The following is a 19,473-nucleotide window of genomic DNA, read 5'->3' on the forward strand; positions in this document are numbered from 1 at the left end:
ACCCCACCCCCATCATTAACCATATCGCGCCAACATGCATATTAATATTACTTGAAGAACTTGTTGAGCAATCGCTGTAAAATAAATATAGTTTGATTATAAATACGGTCCTATAAACTTAAATTTGTAGATCCTAGCTAATTAAGACACCGAACAGTAAAATAAAACGGAGCACATATATGCAATATAACGGAAACTTATGAACAAGAGGCTCAAGAGCCCTAACGTTCACATGAGTAGAGTACATATGCAACCGCTGTGAACCTTATTTTCAAGTTAGCTTCTTTAGAGAATATATATCAATAATTTATTTGCATTCATATGAGAGAGAGAGAGAGAGAGAGAGAGAGAGAGAGAGAGAGAGAGAGATTTCCGACTATATAATCTGGCAAAGTGGAGCTCATACGAATAAGGGCCTAGGTCTACTTTGATGAAGTGAAAATCATGTATAATCGCATTTACGATTTACAAATGTAGGTACGTATTTGGTTCAAATTTAAGATTATATTATACGTATTGAGTTTTATTTGTCTTGGCGGCCTGAAACTTGTGGTCATTTTTACAAGAAACAATTTATGTAAAACACATGTATTCCTGCAAACGTCTGATATTTTTACTGGGTTTGTTCCCGTTTTGCACACATTTGAAAATTAGGTTACGAAAAAAATGTATGCGATACGGGAAAATTGTCCAGATGAGATAATTGCTTAATTGCTATAGTCTACATCACAGTTCCTGTAAGGGCTATTGGCAATAAGATAAATAAAACATATCTACTCGCAATTGATATTTACATTTATTCTATGTTACAATTAACCCGTATAAATGCACATAGACATAATAATTGACGTCCATGTTCTTAAATATAATTTCCAACATCAACTTGGTCATGAACAATTTTATTAATTTCTTTAAACAAGCAAAAAAAGTCGTATTTGTGGTGCCTTTGTTTAACTTACTGCCTTTAGGAAGTACATTTGTACATGTACATGCTACAAGTTTGAAGAGAAAATATCATATGTTAATATTTAATCATCGCTTTTGCTGACATAAATGGAGGAAATGTGTCAAGTGAAAACGCTGCTAAATATTTTTCATTTATGCTGCGACTTGAATAATCGAAGAAAATAGACAAACTGTATGATGATATGAAGATCATTGGCAAATTTATATGCTTAAAAAAACTGTAAAGACTTTTTAACAAAACCTATCAAATGTAGACATAATTCATGCATTTTCAACCTTCTTCAGTTTGAGGTAGGCTATATTGAATCAATATTCAAATTATTATTTTTGTCGGATTTTTGTTTTCTTCGTGTATTTACCTGTAGCTACTTATTTGATATAACCAGAAGGTGACCCGCAATATACTACAGCGGTGAGGTCATAAGAACTACTGCAAGGTCGCTACTTCAAAGATTGATATATTTTGTGATAAAGATCTGTGTCCTTTTATTATATTCTTTCTGTTGATACCAAACAACCAATTATAAAGAAGCGTTTTAGAACCATTTTAACAAGACCTTGGACTTTCAATAGGGCGTAGCTATCTCTTCCTTGCGTCAAAACAAATCAAAAATGAAGCGGTTTCAAGCGAAATATGCATCAATTGCATAGTCTTAGCTCAAAAGCCAGACAAATCTTGTTGATTTCAAAGAGCCATGACTGAGTGGCTAGCAATGAAATAGACAGGCATACGTCACATTGCTGTTTGACACAACTACCCAAAGTCCAAGCTCTTGTTAAAATGGTTCTACATATTTTGCAAGTAAGTTGTAAAAAGAGAAACGGAGTACCCCATATGACTGTCCATGTATTTTTTCCATTATCATATAATTATCCATTGAATCAGCTTCCAGTTGGCCTCCAGCAATTTTTCCTCAATTCATTTAGCTTAGTATTTAAGGTAAACAATACAGGTAAATGGACAAAAATGTAACAGTCAATTTGTAAATAATCTAGATCTAATCATTATTTTTCTTATCATTGAGCGGAAATTTAAGACCAAAAATATTTTTATCTTTATTTTATCAAATGAAAAAATGGTGATAGTTATTAGACCTAAATCACAACAAAATATCTATATTCTTTTTGTTTCATAGTTAAGGCGCTGATAAAACCCAGGTAAAAAACAGGTAAAATCTTTGATTGAAAGCAGACTGTAATTGCTATCACAACACAAATCACACCTATTGTTCTATACCTAATTATCAAATGTGTGCAAAACAGGAACACGCCTTTTACTGTCATGTTGCACATTTTCAACCACGTGGGCTTTTGAAATAATTAAGTTTCATTAGTACCACGTACTATGGTACTTGAATGAAATACCAAGATTAATATTGTCTAGCGCTATAATCAGTGGAGGTCTCAAACAGGTGGGAATCAAATATAAAAGTTAAATATGTTTTTTTCTTTAATAAATAATAATTTATAGCTGTGTGTCCTTTTGGTGCTAGGCCATTATGACGTCGTAATATTGATATGAAAAACCTTTTTCCTGTACTATACGGCTGTTTAGGAATTATGTAGAAAATTAAACAATATCTTGACATTTAATGTTAAATCATGGGAAAAGTAATTCCGATACCTTTCTTCAATTTAACATTACAGTAAAACACGGTTATAGCGAACACGCTTATAATGAATTGACGCTTACAGCGAAGTGAATTTCATTCCCCAAGACTCTATTTCAAGTTGTAAACTTGACGGATAACGAATTACGCTTATAACGAAGTTAAATTTCCCGTCCCTGGGACTTCGTTATAAGCGTGTTTTACTGTATTTTAAAGAGGATGTCAAGAACTTGTTTAATTCCGTTTTTGGAGAGACGGTAGGCATTCTATTTCTAGATATATTTTATTGGTTAAAAAATGGACAAAACTACGAAATTTGCTCCTTATTTCCTTCATATTTTATTGAAAATGACAGTTTAAAACTTGATTTTTAATTGTGTTTACTAAAACATTTAGCCGCCCCCAGTACGCTCTATCAAACAAAGATATTGTTATTAAGCATCATTGAAAGAATTTATATCTTAAATTTCATAAACCTGTAGACACTTTCATTTAGAACCTTTTTAACAAGACCTTGGACTTTCAGTAGGATGTAACGATCTATTTCTTGCGTCAAAACGAGTTAAGGTCAAGATCTAGTAAATGATTCCAGAGTGTCTTTTTGGTGATAGAACCATTATGACGTCATAATTGAATTGAAGAATCTTTTCCCGTACTTTACGGCTTTAAAGGAATTGTGTAGAAAATTAAACAATTTCTTGACATTCCATGTTAAATCATGGGAAAAATAATCCCGATACCTATATTCAATTTGACATCATTTTAAAGAGGAGGTCAAAAGCTTGTTTAATTCCGTTTTTGGGGAGACTGTAGGCATTCTAGATATATTATATTCATCATAAATGGATAAAACTCCGAAATTTGTTCATCAATTCCTTCATATTTCATTGAAAATGACAGTTTAAAACATGATTTTTCATTGTGTTTACCAAAAATTTTAGCCCCGGTACACCCTATCAAACAAAGCTTTTGATATAAAGCATCATTAAAAGAATCTATATCTTAAATTTTATGAACCTGTAGGCACATTTCATTTACTAGATCTTGACCTTAAAATGACGCTGGTTTCAAGTGAAATATACACCGATTGCGTAGTCTTCACTCAAAAGCCAGACAAATCCTGTTGATTTCAAAGAGCCGTGGCTGAGTGGCCTACAATGAAATAGACAGGCCTACGTCACATTGCCGTTTGACACAACTATCTAAAGTCCAAGCTCTTGTTAAAATGGTTCTTCTAGATCTTAACGAAGTCATAGCTTGAAAAATTAGGTAGATGTGATGGTAATTTGTTGACCATCCAAGCTCCTTAAAAATCAATTTTAACCAAAAACTAAATAGACGAATAAATAAATAAACATAACAATTAAACTATCACTAATGCAAAATAAACCAACGACTTTCACTTTTTAAATCAGTTTAGAAACTTTGTGAGAGAATGCCAGTTATCCTCTGACCTATAGCTAAAGACACGAACGAGATTCCGTAAGATTAGAATATCGGTGAAGCAGGAATAGTATGGCCGATGTCAGGATTAGAAGTAGGGGAGAAGTATGTCTATATTCCAACCTATCATCGGCTGCATACTTTTGATTCTGTCATCATTTACAGGTAAGACAGCCAAACTTTACATTTCTATCGAAATTCTCGGGTAAACGGAGAAATACGGTATAATATTTGATGGTAGACACCGAAGCGCTGCATTGAAATAATTATCATAAATGCATGAAGAGTTCTACAACTCGTGCAGAGTCCAGTGCTATGAATTATAATTTTTGTGTAAAACCAGGGAATATTTCATTTATTGTGGATGATTTTAGATGTAGTATGTTGTTCAGACTGTCAGACAGACGGACTGATACTCGCACTAACCCCCCAGTGAAATGTACTAAAGGTCATGTTATGTCGCTTGTCTAGACGGCTTTTTGGAACACCTCTAGACTTGCCCTAATTTGCAATACACAAATGTTTTAACATTTTGAGTTGGTAAAGAAGGACACCGCCGAAGATTAAAGTTTACGCGTGGTGATCATAATGTCTGTGTTTTCTTTGTTATTAAATATTATAACGTGTTGATGATGAAAACTGCGGAAAATACAGACATGCTCTGTGAGGCCATGAGGGGGTTGAATGTAATAAACTTTTCATTATTGACATTAACACCTGCCCAAGATGGGTAAGGATTCCCCGCTTGTGATTCAAATAATTAGTCCTTACATATGAAGTTGGAAATAATATTTATTTATAAAAATGATTAAGCAGTGGAATGGGGGAAGGGGTGGGTTGATTAATCCTGTCTGTGAAATTACAAAAAAGGGAATATTTGAAGAAATAATTAAATATAATGTCTGTGGTTTCTTTGTTATTAAAAATCATATTGTGATGATGATGATGAAAACTGATGCTCTGTGAGTGGGTTGAGTGTAATCAACTTTTTATTATTGACAATAAAACATGCCCCACACTAATAAGTCTTTAGTTTGAAATTATAATAATTTTTATATAATAAGATTGACTGATCAGTCGAATGGGTGTGGGGATGGGAAAGGGGGGGGGGGTTACTTTTAATCCTGTCTATGAAATCAAGCTATTTTAGATGATCATTAAACTTGTATGAGAAATACTGAATTTCACAAAATGTTCAGAGATTATGAACAAATGCATGACTTTTGTGGAAGCAGTATGAGCTGGGTTTTTTTTTTGGTTCTTTATGTTTTTGTTTTTTCAAAAATTTTAATTTGTTGCAAATATGTACTATACTATGATTTGGAAAGTAGCTTAATTTTTCATCATAAAATTTTATCCTGAAAAAAATTGCTGCACAATGGGTGATATAGCACACATATTTTTGTAAAGGATGACAATAATGCAACTTTGCTTCAATATTTAATTAGCCTCTAGAAATAACTTTAATATAAAAACAAGATTAACAGAAAAAGATAGACCAAAATCAATTTCATATTGTAATTTTAAAGTAAAATAAAGATTTTAAAGAAAAATATATGACTCAAAAAATGCAGCTCATAATTGCCTTTTTAATATTAAGCTGCAAAATCACTGACTTTATTTGTGAAAACCAATAGAATTTTTTGTTCATGATAAGTTTGTAAATTTATTCAAATTCAAATGGAATTTAAAAAAAAAAAGTGTGCATGTCATCCATACGCAATCTGATTAAAAGTCATTATATTTTTATACTCGAGACTTGGTTACAAGATCAGGACATGTGACTGCATTTGAAGGAAGCAGATCAGTCCTACGCGTTCAGGTGTTTGAATGTTTCCTCTATTCAGAGTTTCAGATTATTGATCCTGGCTCGGTCACCCATATTCCCCAGTTCAAACGAATCTGTGTTGAATGAATAAAACCATCCAATTATGCAAACAGTCAGCAAACCTTATTTTGACCTGCCGGAGGGATGCATGGTTGTGTTAACATTGACACTTTTCACATTAAGGATTTTTTTTTTTCTATTTTGGCATGGGTTTTTGTTTGATAAGTCTTGAAGCAGTGACTTTGGATTCAAATTTACTTTGAATCATAGACAATATGTCTGATCTTGTGTATAAATTTGTTTCTGAAAGATGAATTAGAAGCTATCAAACAAACTGTGGAATTATTCGAATTCATGGTGGCTGAATTTTCGTCACAGATTTCATGGGTTCCTGTCACCAATGAATTTATTGTACACCCTTCACTTATCATGAAATAAAGTATTAATTAATTACAGATAACCATTCAATTTAATCCATAAAATTACTTCCCAGTCGACCAGTGAAATATTGCTAAGTCACAAAAGTTGGCACCAACAAATAATAATGATTTCTTAGATTTTACTGAAACCTCTGTCTCATGATTTGTTTGTATGCACCTTTATGATAAATTTCTAAAAGAAAATATGACTCCTTTTGGCATGAATTTCTGGGTACAAAAATATTAAGGACAGAAAGAAAAAGAATTAGAACAATAAATGATGAGATGTTTGTGTGAGGTTGTTCAGAATTTAAAAGGGATTGAATTATATTGACAGATACATGTAGTAGCTAAATGGCATTTCAATAGACAGTTAGGAACATAAGACACTTTGTCTCATGTATATCAAAGTATCAAGCAGTGCTTTCCAGGGTATTTATACAATAATTGCAGTGCGTCATTGATTCTTTTGTACCCAGTGTGTGTTTAAGTATGCCCTTTCTGTATAAAAATAAAATCCATAGGTTTTCTTGCATAGATTTTCTTTTTGACATTACTTTGTCTGCAGTGCTTTGAATGTACTATCAACATATTGCACTATTGTTAAAGATCAGGTGGGAAACATTAACTTTCAAATGAAGCTGAATTGAGCAGCTTGAAAGGTTATATGGCATTCGGGGAAGGGGGGGGGGGTTGTTGTTTAACAAAGTACATTCTTAAACATTTTTGTAATAATGAAACATCTTTTTCATACAGAATTGACTTTTACTGTACATATTGATTTGACAATTTTTCTCCTGCCAAAGAAACAATTAAAAACATGTATAAGACTGGCATATATATCATGTACATGTACGTACATACTATTCTACGCCATGAAAAAATGCTTTGAAATTCCTATTTGTACTCATAACCTAGATAAGCAGGATTTAGTTAACGGTAGTGGTTTTTTAATTGATGTACATGGAACACATGGACTATAATGGATTCTGAAATGTCATTTAATGATTATTCTATGTAAATCGATATTGATTTTTTAATAGTAAAAATAAGAAACCACTTGTTTTACAATGTAGCTATAGAATCTGCAACCAGCAAAGCAGGACAAAAACTTTAGGACAAAGTCATAAACCATTGTTATATTTGTACTTTCCTTTCCACATGTCTACCAATTTGAATATAAAAAGTAATTAAATTTGTTTTATTGCACCTTTTCCACAGGTTGCTCAGTTGGTATCCTATGTCATCGATATGTATCATTAGAATCATTGCCGGGAGGTTCCCATGACAACCAGACTGTTGACTGCCCCTTTGCCTGCTTTGCGTCATGGCGACAGGAAGAGCCCGACCATTGGGTGGTTCTCCAGCAAGGTGAGTCACTTGGGGGAAATGAGACATTTTATACTGGCTTATTCAGCAAAATATGATGGCTGTGCATGATGCAGCATCAAATTTGTATTCCAAACCAGACATGTTTTGCACAACTAGGGTAAAAGGGTTTCAATTACCGTAGTTTTTGTACTTTGTCATGGAAAGTCTGACAGCCAAAATATATTAAAATTTGAAGTTTAATTTAGTTGATATTGGATTTATCATAAACTGTTATCATTTTATATAAAGAACTTATATTCTTCTTAATAAACTCTTGACTATAAAATACATTCATGTAAATCTTTGATGCTTATGAGTATATACTGAAGTAGATTCACAGTCCAGAATTCATTTATAAACTTGCCCATCTTTTCCTAGAAGCAGATCACTCACAGGATTTCGTATATATATAATTATATACTAACTGTTTCAAATAATTACAACAAAAACAATGATTTTGAATATTTATAGAAATTTAATTTTTTTTTTATATCTTTATTAAAACTAAAAAAGGGTAACATGAAAAAATAAACCAACTTTAATTCATGTACCAGTAAGACTGGAAAGGGTGGTAACAATTGTTTCATTTAATGTCTGTTTTATTTGTTTAAATCTATTCACAAGGGCTTTCAAAGTAAATTAAAGTCATTGCCAATAAAAAAAGTTGATTAACTGTGCATTTTAATTACAATGTATTATGAACTTTTTATTTTTTGAAAAATCACTGTGATTATATCACTCATGCATGTTTTAATAAATTGCACATGGAATGATGATAAACTGAAATTCTGTATTGATGTAACAGAAACACTTTTTGCCTCTGCTGGGGTTTGAACCCGGGTCCTTTGGCCTTCTAGTCCAGCACTCTACCGATTGAGCTAAAGGGTTAACCCACTAGCCAGAGGTAGCAGGAATGCTATATATTCCTGACTCTACCACATTAAGAAAAAAACAAAAATAAAATCTTTGCCAGGTTGCATGGGGAGCCACAAGACAGAGTGTGTGGTGACGAGCTGCCAGGACAACGTGAAGACCAGTAAGCCTCACAAGTTCTGCTGCTGCAGTACCGATAAATGTAACGTGGTACAGAACCACGGAGTCATAGTCAAATACAAGACGTACAACACGGCCAAGCTTCCCACTTCAGTCAGTCGCAAGTCCGACGAGTACGTCCAGCAGGTGCCGGTAAGTTTTGTGGAGTCCAAGAACAAATCCATCGTTAAGGTGGCTCGACACACCAAAAAAAATTTCATAGATCGATAAAGTATCTTTTTTTTTGTGGACAGATGATTTAACAAATAAGAAGACAATATTGAAATTGAATTATTTTATTCCTATTTGATGCCAAAAATCCGGTAGTTTTCCCAGTTTTTCTGAAAAAATACCCCCCCCCCCCCACAATTTTTTTAAAAAAATTCATATCATATTATTAAAAGCTGATATTGGTCTTTTTTTTGTGGAATCATGTTTAAAAAAGATGTGATATCAGTCTATCAAATAATATATTGATGAGTCGAGCAACCAAAAGATGTATCAAATGGACACTTACTGAATTTTTTGGTCACTGATATTAGAAATATAACTGATTTATATTTTTTCATCATTTTGTGACTTTTTAATTTTTAGAGAGATTGATAAAAAAAAAAAAAAAAAATCTGGTAATTTAACTTTTTCATTTTTAGATGAAAGCTCAAGTGAGCTTTTCTGGTCAAAATTTGCCCATTGTCTGTCGTCGTTGGCGTTGGTGGCATTGTTGTTGTTGTAAACTTTTCACATTTTCAGCTTCTTCTCAAAAACCACTGTGCAGGTTTCAACCAAACTTGGCACAAAGCAACACTAAGTGAAGGGGATTCAAGTTTGTTCAAATGAAGGGCCACACCCTTTTTAAAGAGGAGATAATTTAGAATTCTTGGAAATATTTGGTATTTTTCAAAAATCTTCTAAAAAACTATTAGACAAGAAAAGCTGTAACTTGTATGGAAGCATCATCAGGTAGTGTAGCTTCAAGTATATTCAAATCATGGTCCCCGGGGGTAGGATTGGGCCACCATGGGGGGGGTATGGATTTTTACATTAAAATGTACAGAGAAAATCTTTAAAAATCTTCTTCTTAAAACTATTAGGCCAGGAAAGTTAAACTTGTGTGAAAACATCCTCAGATAGTGTAGATCGATTCAAGTTTGTTAAAATCATGGTCCCCAGGGCGGGAAGGGGCCACAGTGGGGGGATGAATTTTAACATAAGAATATATAGAGAAAATCTTTAAAAATATTCTGGATAGTTTTTAGTCCAAACAGCAGTTACTTGTGTGAAAGCATGGGTTGTATAGATTAAAATTTAATCAAACCATGATTCCCTAGAAAAAGTGGGGCAATAAAGTGGGGGAGGGGGGTTATACAGGAATAGGGAAAAATCTTCTTACAGCTACAACAACAAAAAGGGCTTGATAATAAAAATATGTGGATAGATATTGGCAGATGTTAAGTTTTTTTTGAGCAAGACCTTCTTTACTTAGTTTTCAAGATATTTTGATTTTGACACTGTACTGCTAATTTGATCTGAGTTAGGGCAATTGTTGCTCAGGTGAGCGATGTGGCCCCTGGGCCTCTTGTTAGAATAGAGGGCTTTCATTTTTGTTGATAAGAGGAAATGAAAGCCAACATTTCGAGAGGTTGCTTCATAGACTTAATTGTTTTCCAGCCTTACAAATTGATAGAGTCGCGCTGGCCATTTTACTCAGAAAATGATCAAGAATCCGAGCAAGACAAAAAAGGTTAGTAAATATATTGAACATGCATTCTCAAAATACAAAACTGTCTACACAACACAGATGTCAGTCCTTTGAACAAAAGAATAGGGAAATGGGGATTGGAATTCCGACAAGGAATTATTTTTCAACACATACATGTAGAAAAAACTGGTTTTTTGATATAATATATCAGAATAAATGAAATATCTGTTTAACCACTATCAGAGTACTAGTAAGTGGAACCCACTGTAATTAGAGTTTTTTCCTTTAGTATTTCACTACAAGTTGAAGTTGCCTCCCCTCCCTTTTTAATGCTTACCATATTCATTTTGATATAATGTCTCAAATGTTTCTTCATGGGCAGAACTGCCTGTTTCAGGACCACCAGTTTCTTGTGCCTTCTATGATGACCCCAGCAACTTTAAGACTTCCAGAGTCTCTCCAAAACTGGTAGGTGATAGAGATTCTACCACCCAGGAAGCAGGAAAACAGATAAAGAGGTGTGAGAGTGGGGAGGATTCTTGCTTTACCATCTGGTCTTATGATGGGGAGAACAACACAGAAACCATGACCATTATTAAGCAAGGTCAGTGTGATGTCATATGGAGTATGAGACAGTTTGGGGTGCTTATGAGGGTGCCCCATAGGGATCAGTTTGTTTGCTCATCTGTTTGTCCATCTGTCTATCTAATGCTACTCTAAACTAACTTTTACTCGTGGCATCTTTATTTCGCGATTTACTTCTGATGAACTAGTTTGTGACGACTAATGTTCGCGACCAAGCCTTATCCAGACTTGTGTTGTTATAACAACCGTACAACAAGGACTGGTTCACAGCAAGAAGTCATCGTGATGACTAGGCTCTTGCTAACCTTGCGAAAATTTTCTTGCTTGCTTATAAAAGTTGGTTTATAGTATTTGTCTGTATAACCCTGTAGCTTTTTCTCTCCCCTTGGCCCAATTTGACTAAAACCATTCTTCAACTACAAGCACACTGTGCAGGTAGGTGAAAAGGTTATGAACTTGAACCAATTCTTCCATCTGGTCTTTAAAAGTGATAATCTCAAGATATTAAAATGCACCAAATTTTGCCATTTAACTGGAGCTTTACTGAGTTAGATTAGTACAATGGAATCCTTCAAAATTACAGTAGGAAAAATAACCCTGAGGTTAGCATATTTCTGTGTGCCAAATTTTTAAGGTGTATTTTTTTTCTTTATGTCCATTCTAATTTTTGTCCTCCTACAAAGGTTCATCATGGCAATGCATACCTACTAAACAAAAATCCTTGGAAAATTTTGGGTGTACCAATTTCAAATTGTGTTCAATTTCTTCAAAAATGTACTGGTGAATACATGGTTTTACTACAATGTGCAATAGCACTTGCAATGAAATATAAAACCGGCAATGAGTGATTAGACACTCAGTAAGATTGCAAATAAAGCAAAAAACACGATGGAATTTGTTTTCAAAAAATTGAGTTGAGAAGTATTGTAAACCAATTTTTATTCGCAGTGACTTTATTACGCCGATAAACTGGTTGGCGACCACGAATGTTCATGACCAAGCCTTATCCAGACCTTTTTTGTTATAAAAACTATAGACAAAGGATTGGTATTTGCGTCAACAACACTCTTGCTAACTTCTTGAAGCTCTGTTATTTGTATATAATGTTGTATTTAATAGTTTTCTTTAAGGTCAGATGCGACCTATCTTCCTTTTTTTCTATTTTTTACTATCTCCACAATGTGAAGATTTCTACTTCGTAATTTCATAATTACATTTTTACATAATATGATTCTTCTTTCATTTAGATATAAAGTGTTCAATTGAAATTTATAGTATGACTTTACTTATAAGCATTCAAAAGCGTTTTGCGTGCTAATTTGAGAAAAATTTGAAATATTCTAGCTCTAAAACAAGCCTGGTAATTTACTCTGAATTTTGTGTAATTAACAGGCTTAAATGTTAATACTGGTATCGACCTAATTTCCGAAAAATACGGTAAATAAGGAATGAAATATCAAGAAAATTATGTAAAATTGAGGAACGTCTTGTGTGTCCTTAAACTTTTAAAATGGATGAGTTCTATCGTTTAATTCACATTGTTCAAATATCTCTGAATTTAACATTTTATTATGATGTGATGGAAAAATTTCACCCTGTAGATTAATTGTGATAATTAAGAATTCCAGGATTATTTAATATAAAAAGGTGAACGTGAAATGTTGAACACAATTCACATATCATTTGAGGCATTGATAATTAAAGTCAATTAGTAATGTCATTTATGTGCTAATGAATTTGAGGAATGAAAAATAGTTCATCCCCATAATAAGGTTACACTAGATTTAATATTCAGTTTCTCAGACAAAGAAATCAGAATAAAATGCTCCAGGCAGATATTTTATATTTCAGTGCAATATTTAAATAGGGAGATAACTCAATTTTACAGTAACATTTTACTTTAATTTTAAAAATGAGATTTCCCTTTTCAAATGCAATAAAAGTAAAAACAATGACATCATTGCACAAAATGCAGGGGATTGCCTGAGAAACAAATCATTAACATTTTTGGCCTGGTTAGATTCTTCTGTTTCTTAAAATGTCTTAAAAATCTATCTTAAAAAAATGTATGTACCCTTCTAAAGTTTTATACATCTCCTTGCTCAATTCTTTAACATAACACTTTTCCATCCCATTTTCAGCTTATTTCACTCATAGATTTTATATCCGTACAGGGTGTTTCCGGTTCAAACCAGAAGACGGTCTGTGTAGTCGTGAGGTTTGCCAGTCCAGCAGCCCCTACAAAATTCTGGGCACCCACAAGAGGGCCAAATTCTGCTGCTGCTTCGGAGATCTGTGCAATAACAACATATCAGACGTTAACACGAGTGTCTCATCGGCAGAGGATACTGTCACTCCAGGTTGTTATATCTTGAATTGCTACACTGTTATGTCATAAATGTAATGACCTTGACATCACAAATACCATGTGAAATCTGTCTGTGTTTTTTTTCCTGTTTTTATGCCTCAAAGTATTTTGTTTACTATGACATGGACAATGAAAATGGTATTGAGTCTATGCATGGAAGTGCCATCTGACAAAATTATAAAAGTATGTAATTATGCCATATTTTTTCATGATAAATTTTAATTAGATTGGAAGCTTTAGAGTGTACGTAATACAGTGATGTAAAAAAAAATATTATATGTCTTTAATTCACTTATACTGACAGGTATATTTTGTTCTGCAAAGATTTCAATTTGCTTTTTATTTTTAATAGTTTGTTATAGTTCCATCAATAATTGCTGCTTGGGTTTCTCTCAGATGTTCCATTCTTTGGGGGTTTTTTCCCTTCTTAATCACATCAATTAGCACAACAACACAAAGTATTTATCAGGGATACGAGATTATAGATAAATGGGTCTATGTACACACAAAAGGTGCCAGTATTAGGTCATTATGGCATTTTCCTAGATTATACAGATAAGATGTTCGTAAAAATACAAAAATTGATAGGAAGTTGTTACCAATAGGAACTCAGTACTGAGGATTTGATTGGTCAATAGTCATTTGCTGGTAGTTACTGAGGTAATAAAGTTCCAATAATGCACACAGACAGCTTATATACCATACCTTTTATGAGGAGGGAAAATATCAACACTTAGCTGATATTATAAAAAGCCACCCACCCTTTCATTTTTTCTTCTTTTAAACTATGGAAAACTTTTCAATGCCAGTTGGAAATTGTAAGTATTTCTTCATTTTAGTCTATATATTACTTACTTAAAGTTTTATTTTAATGTGTATTTATCTGACAGTATTTTTTTTAAAAAATGATAATCGACCAGTACGTACAAAAAATTTTCATAATTTTATTAGTAGTGCACTGCAGGGGAAATATTAATATTTTCTGGTAGTGATAATTTTTGTCCTTGCATAAAAGTTTTTTTATATACCTGGTAGATTATTTCAGCAAACATACTTGTACATATAGCATAATCTAATGTTTTGCTCAATTTTACTAAATCTCCCAATTCAATTTCATTCTTTATTCACTCAAGACGAGTTCACTGGTATGTGAGGTTCATGTTTAACATAAATATATACAAATAAACAGGCAAGAATCACAAGTACTGTATAGATTTGCAAGAAAAATGTTTAAAAAGTGAAAATACAGTAGATTGTAAAATAGGGTTTGTTAGGAAGTGTAGACTTGGAAAATTTTCTTAATAAATTTTGATAATGTCTTTATTTTTTCCACATCAGAAGTATTCATCAGCTCATTAAATTTTATAACATTTGGATTTTCATAGTATTTTATGGACAAGAGCATTTTTCAATCATTTGCAAAATGTGTACATTCTAAAATATAATGAAATTCATCCCAAATGCTATTAAAATGGCTATATTGACAATCAGTTTCCATAATGCACAGTAATTTGCTAGCACATGAAACAGCTTTTGTAATTTAGACGCAGACTCTCCCATATTTTTTTCCCAGCGTTAATTTGCAGCTGCTTTAAACAGTCTCTTGAGTTAAATCCCCGCATCACATTTTCTTTGCAAAAATAATAAAAATAAAGAGGTTAAGCATTTGAGCATGTACAACTACAGGTACGTTAGTCTCAGCGAGATTCGTCAAGACTGAAAAACTTTGATGGATATGTAAGTGAACATGTAAAATAATTAGATTTAGCAATTTTAACTTGTTCAGTTTACTCTCACTGTTCATGAAATAATTCTTTGAATTTGATGAAACCAAAAGCACAGTCGTTCTCAACTTATCATCTGCTTTACATAAATTAATGTTTAATATCCACAAAGTCTGTATTTCTACTCAAAAATGCTACAATTACTGTGGAATCATTAAAATTCGTGGTGGCTCAATTTTCGTGGTATTCGAGGGTAGCACTCCCCCACGAATTTTAATCCTCAACGAAAACAAATTTATAAAGAGTTATCTGTGTTACTGAAATAGTAACCAAGGCATCCATGAATTAACATCTCTGCGAATGAACAAAATAGTCACAGTCCACGAAAATTGGCCCCCACGAATTTAAATGATTCCACAGTATTCACCTCCATGTACTTTTGATTTTACACGTTTTATACAACTTGTAGAATTATGCGATATGCAGAAATTATGACGTTATACACATAAAATTAGGGGATTCTCTGAGCTACACTTACTTGTACCTGTACACGTTCAAATGCCTAACCTCTCTAATAACTGTATTGTAATTAAAGTCCTCAGCTTAAAATTAATTGTCTTTTGTGGTATTTTTAATACACTATAAGGAAAAAACTGTCTGTTTTCAAGTGTCACAACAGTATTTTCCCAAAGATTCACATCTAAACTTGACTGAGGCAAAATGATTCCTGAATTTCCCTTTCAATTTGGGGCATTTCCACCCGCAATAGTGGCTGATTTTTTAATGCAGTAAAAACCAGTTTAAGATATCTGACTTTTCCAGTTTTGTAATAATGCGAGGTCATTTGAGTTTTTGATGCATGTTGTTTCAGGAGTCCAAACTTGATTTTTAACCACATGTACAACTTTGAAATAAACAAGCTCTCCTGCCTTCTGAGTGCCCTTTTGTTTTTGCTAAATAGTAAATGAAGTGTTGTGTCAAAAGATTTAAATAGAGGAATTTTATCAAAGAATAGTGGTTTAAAACTTTTTTTATAAAAGAATTTTAATTGGTCTGAGCTAAGGCAGGAGGATTGTTTACAAAATTGTTAAAATAATCCTTCTGTCTTCCAGCCTCCAGCTCTCTGTTCACAAACCCCTATCGCCTATACAAGGAATAGACCATCATCATCTTCCTGTATAATTGTGTGATTTTTTTTCTTTTCCAGCTTCAAGCTATCTGTCTGTAGACTCCTATCGCCTATACAAGGAGAAGACCATCATCATCTCCCTCGTGTCCATCTTTTCCGTTTCTCTGGTGATCCTAGGCAGCTTTCTGCTGTACCGTCTCTGTCTGTCCTCGCGGAAACATCCACCCAGTCCGCACGACGCGGTGGAAGCTCCACCCCTCGCTGGGTTCCGCTCGGAAGATCTCAAGATCATGTCGCTGATCTGTAAAACCAAGAATGGCGAGGTGTGGCGAGGGCAGCTAGGCGAGATTCCTGTAGCCGTGAAAGTGTTCCTCCAGAATCACAAGCATCTGTATCAGAACGAGAAATACATTTACTCTCTGCCCTTTATTGAGCACGAGAATTTACTGAAGTTTTATGGGATTGATGAGAGGCAGAATGCAGAGGGTTTCTGGCAGTATATGATAGTTCTGTCCTACGTTCCGAAGGGAAGTCTTTACGGCTACTTGCAGCACAATACGATTGACTGGGAAACCTTCTGTAACATGTGTCAGAGTATTGTCAAAGGGATGGTCCATCTCCATACAGATATGAGAATTGGGGGTAAGGATCGTTGCATCATATTTGATTGCAGAATTTCAGATGTATGCATATATACACAATGCAAGCAGGTCATTTATTTTCCATGAATCTATGACAAAATACATGCATGAAAATTGGTATCAGTTTGTATTGGAATGTTTTAATAATTTAAGTCTGAGACTTAATTAGTTTATAGCAAACATTTTTTCTTTTCTCCAGAGTGTTAAAATATTTATGGTAATCATGTCTACTTCAGACCAGTTCAAGCCCACGATTGCTCATAGAGACCTCAACACCAGAAACATCTTGGTACAGAATGACCTTACCTGTGTTATTGGTGACCTTGGCTATGCTATAACGACTATGGGGTCAAAGTTGATACGGAACGGCCAATATGAATATGCTGAGCAGGCCTCACTTCAAGATGTAAGTCATGTTTGCCGCTTATTTTATCTGCAGTGGAGTTATAACCTGCTTTTAGCTATAGTGTTACCTTGTCTATATCGGGTAATTCTTGACAAACTTTAAACCCCCCCCCCCAACCCACCCCACCACACACACAGCAGATCAAATCCAAATTATATGAAGAAGCATATAACAAAAAGGCTAAGGGATCTGTGTGAACACTTTGAAGTTTTGTTCAGTGTTTAATATAATAACATATTTACACCAATTACATTAAAGCAATATGAGCTGCAATTTTCATGCTGATTTTTTTTTTCTTTTTTTTTTTTTTTTTCCAAAAATGTTATTTTCTACTAAAAAGACAAAAAAAATCATGGTTTTTTTTATTTCTGTTAGCCTTGTGTTTGTGGGAAAAGCTGTTAAGAATCCTTGATTGAAGCAAAATTAAATTATTGTTGTCCTGTACAAAATTATTGTTGTCCTGTACAAAAATTGAACTGCTATAGATTCCTTAGAAGAGAAATATTTCTTCCGACAAAAGTGAAAGATTTTTTTCAAATCTTATTTATTATATAAAGTGTAAGTTACATGCAGACTTAGCATAATATCAGGTTTTTGCAGCAAAATAAAATTCTAAAAAAACAACTCATATTGCTTTCAATTTAAAAAATCTTATTTCAAAGATAGGACATTATTATTCAGATGGGCGCGGATCAACAAGTTAAAATTGATACATGTAGTCGAGAATAATGATAATAATAATTATTTTTCATGAAGCAGTAAATTATTATAGATCTTACATAACATAGCTGAACCTTACCAAATATTTTTAACCTATTTTTTTTACCTATTTTTGAAATTTACAAGGTCAAATAAAAAAAACAAACCTTTTTGGGTTTAAAAAAAAAAAAAAACACGCCAACTACTGAAAATTTCTTACATTACGCGAGTAATTAATTCCGCGACCCCGCTGGTTTGTGGAACTCTGCTCTTTATTTCTTATAGTTCTCAACTCTCAGAAAATAATGGTGAGATTAAAAAAATCTGCGAAGGGTGCTCTGAGACTCGCGATTTTACACGGAAATTAATTCCTCACATTTAATTAGGAATCTACAGTACTGTAGTCTGTATTTGTAACGATATACTAGTCCTCGCAATTCACTGATGTAAAAGGGATTGGTAGCAACAAATTTTTGGAACTTTTTTCAAGGTTGGTCCCTATACTCCAATGATGTCATTATATTACCTGAATTATGATACTGTAACACAACTGGGAAAATAAATGTCATGAACAATAGTCGGGAATCACAGTTTTCTGTAGACACTGTGCTAATGATATCAAATAATGCATAATGATATTTATTCATCTTAAATTCTTGAAATTTTGGATTGGTTGGTCTTGAAAAATAACTAATTTTGAGAAAATACTGGTAGATGTGAACAATATTATGATATTCACTACTGTAATTTTCACAAGGTCATAATTCACACCAAATGTGCAGGATTCTGTACGGTTTACGTAAAAGATTACGTAGTTTATAATATAATAGTTTACACCAAATGTGCAGGATTCTGTACGGTTTACGTAATAGATTACATAGTTTATAGTAATCGTTTACGTAATAGTTTATAATTCTTAAGAAGAAAAGTGTGACTCAGTCATAATATTCCGTGTGTTCCTCCCTCGAAGATTTTTGTTTTCATCTAACAGGGGCAGTGAATCATTGCTACATGATTAAGTATGTTTATTACTGGGAAGTCCATATGTTTATTATTTATTATCGTTTATTATTATCTTATCAGGGGCAGTGAATCATTGTTACAAAATCAAGTAATGTTTATTACTGTGAAGTCTACATGTCATGGTAAAACAAACAAATTTTATTAACTATATATACCGGTACAATTTTTTTTAAAAATTAAAACATTATTATTGCATCATCATTATAATTATGTTGTTTTCATACATTGTACTTACTATTATTAATGAAGGGTTGAATTTTATAGGGATGCTATTCAATAAGTTTTACCTGTGCGTTATGCGATGATTAACAAAAGCCATTTTTAAACAAAATACTGAGCATTGTGTTTGATTTTGAATGAGATTATTAAAAAGTACTTTATGAAGTCTTAACCTGGCAGTACCTGTAAAATAACAAATAAAACTTTAAAATATATGATTTTGAAGATGATTTCATTGAAGAAATAAATTAAGAATTCTAAAGTCATTTTGGGCTGCTCAAGAAATAGAGATTTAGGATTAAAACAAAATA

At 33.0% G+C, this 19,473-nt stretch overlaps 1 protein-coding gene across 2 annotated transcripts in view; it reads left to right on the top strand.

Moving 5' to 3' along the window:
* Nucleotides 1-4,068: 4,068 nt before the first annotated feature.
* Nucleotides 4,069-19,473, top strand: part of LOC128162891 (uncharacterized) — a 28,519-nt gene continuing 13,114 nt past the window's right edge. The window contains exons 1-8 of one of the 2 annotated variants that reach the window (XM_052826303.1): nucleotides 4,069-4,184; nucleotides 7,488-7,637; nucleotides 8,611-8,822; nucleotides 10,338-10,410; nucleotides 10,751-10,972; nucleotides 13,128-13,313; nucleotides 16,253-16,816; nucleotides 17,052-17,221. In XM_052826303.1, the coding sequence (XP_052682263.1) occupies nucleotides 4,127-4,184; nucleotides 7,488-7,637; nucleotides 8,611-8,822; nucleotides 10,338-10,410; nucleotides 10,751-10,972; nucleotides 13,128-13,313; nucleotides 16,253-16,816; nucleotides 17,052-17,221 (1,635 nt within the window). In that variant the 5' untranslated portion in view covers nucleotides 4,069-4,126. The remainder of the gene's footprint in view (nucleotides 4,185-7,487; nucleotides 7,638-8,610; nucleotides 8,823-10,337; nucleotides 10,411-10,750; nucleotides 10,973-13,127; nucleotides 13,314-16,252; nucleotides 16,817-17,051; nucleotides 17,222-19,473) is intronic. The other variant, XM_052826312.1, reaches the window with a different exon arrangement.

This window comes from Crassostrea angulata, chromosome 1, assembly GCF_025612915.1.
Source record: "Crassostrea angulata isolate pt1a10 chromosome 1, ASM2561291v2, whole genome shotgun sequence".
NCBI lineage: Eukaryota > Metazoa > Mollusca > Bivalvia > Ostreida > Ostreidae > Magallana > Magallana angulata.